At 44.8% G+C, this 1,707-nt stretch overlaps 1 protein-coding gene across 1 annotated transcript in view; it reads left to right on the plus strand.

The window, feature by feature from the left end:
- LOC112143769 (NACHT, LRR and PYD domains-containing protein 3) overlaps nt 1-1,707 on the plus strand; it is a 19,670-nt gene that overhangs the window by 14,813 nt on the left and 3,150 nt on the right. Inside the window, exons 12-13 of the mRNA XM_024267968.2 lie at nt 2-1,284; nt 1,368-1,541. Coding sequence (XP_024123736.2) covers nt 2-1,284; nt 1,368-1,541 — 1,457 coding nt within the window. The remainder of the gene's footprint in view (nt 1; nt 1,285-1,367; nt 1,542-1,707) is intronic.

A 1,707-nucleotide genomic window follows, 5' to 3' on the forward strand; every position in this document is an offset into this window, starting at 1 on the left:
TGATGGTCTGGATGAGTGTCGGTTTCCTCTGAACCTGAACAGCACAGAGATCCTGACTGATGTTACACAACCTGCATCTCTGGGAGTCGTGCTGACAAATCTCATCAAGGGGAAGCTTCTTCCCTCTGCTCAGCTTTGGATAACCACACGACCTGCAGCGGCCAGTCTCATCCCACCTGAGTGTGTTGACATGGTAACAGAGGTCAGAGGGTTCAACGACTCACAGAAGGAGGAATACTTTAGGAAACGATTTAGAGAAGATGAGGATCAAGCCACCGCAGTTTACTCCCAGATCAAGAAGTGCCGAAGCCTCCACATCATGTGTCACATCCCAGTCTTCTGCTTGATCTCTGCAACAGTTCTGGACGAGCTGCTGAAAGAAGAGCAAAGAGAGACACCCAGATCCCTGACTGAGATGTACATCCACTTTGTGCTGATCCAAATTCAAATGAAGAACGACAAGTATGATGGAGGATCTGAGACAGATTCAGTGTGGAATCCACAAACCAGGAATATGATCTTATCTTTGGGAAAGCTGGCTTTTGAGCAACTTAAGAAAGGAAACTTGTTCTTCTACGAGTCTGACCTTACAGAGAGTGGAATCGACGTCAGAACCGCCTCAGTGTGTTCAGGAGTGTTCACACAGATCTTCAAAGAGGAGAGTGGACTCAATCAGGGCCGGGTGTTCTGCTTTGTTCACCTGAGTGTTCATGAGTTTCTGGCTGCTCTGTATGTCCACTTCACATTTTTCAAGACAGGCACAAACCTGTTAGAAGAGCAACCAGGTCCTGGGTGGTTTGATTGGCTTATAGGTAAAAGAAACGGAGCTTTACTCTACCAGAGGGCTGTAGACAAAGCCCTGCAGAGTCCAAACGGACACCTGGACCTCTTCCTGAGGTTCCTCTTGGGTCTCTCACAACCAAACAACCTAGTTCTCCTAAAAGGACTTTTACAACAAACAGAAGCAAACTCAACTGTGATTCCAGAAACAGTTCAGCACATCAAGAAGAAGTTAAGTAAGCAGGATTCTGTTGAGAAAAGCATCAACCTGTTTCACTGCCTGAATGAGCTGCAGGATTGTTCTTTGATTGAGAGGATCCAACAAAGCCTGATCTCAGGAAGTCTTTCTCCAAACCAAATGTCTACTTCTCAGTGGTCAGCTCTGGTCTTCATCCTGCTGTGTTCAGAGGAAATCCTAAAAGAGTTTGAACTAAAGAAATACTTTGCTTCAGATGTGGGCCTGCAGAGGCTGCTACCCGTGATCAAAGAATCCAGCAGAGCTGTGTAAGTTTCACAAATTTATAGTTCAGGTGGACAAAAGAACAAAATATGACTGAAGGTTTCTGTTAATGTTATTTTTCATGTAGTTTGAGTGGCTGTAACCTGTCAGAGAAGAGCTGTGAGGTTCTGGCCTCAGTTCTCAGCTCTGAGTCTTGCAGTCTAAAGCATCTGGACCTGAGCAACAACGACCTGAAGGATTCAGGACTGAAGCTGCTCTGTGAAGGACTGCAGAGTCCACACTGCAAACTGGAAACCCTCAGGTCAGGATCCATGTTTATACATCACAGAGCATCATCAAAGTTTTGGATAAAAAAATGACTGTGTCACATGACATGTCACAGTCACGTATCAGGTTGAGAATCTTTTTAGATCAATATAGTGTGATCAAATGAAAGGTGTTTGGATTCATAATGTTTTGCATATAAA

The sequence above is a fragment of the Oryzias melastigma genome, linkage group LG16 (assembly GCF_002922805.2).
Source record: "Oryzias melastigma strain HK-1 linkage group LG16, ASM292280v2, whole genome shotgun sequence".
Taxonomy (NCBI): domain Eukaryota; kingdom Metazoa; phylum Chordata; class Actinopteri; order Beloniformes; family Adrianichthyidae; genus Oryzias; species Oryzias melastigma.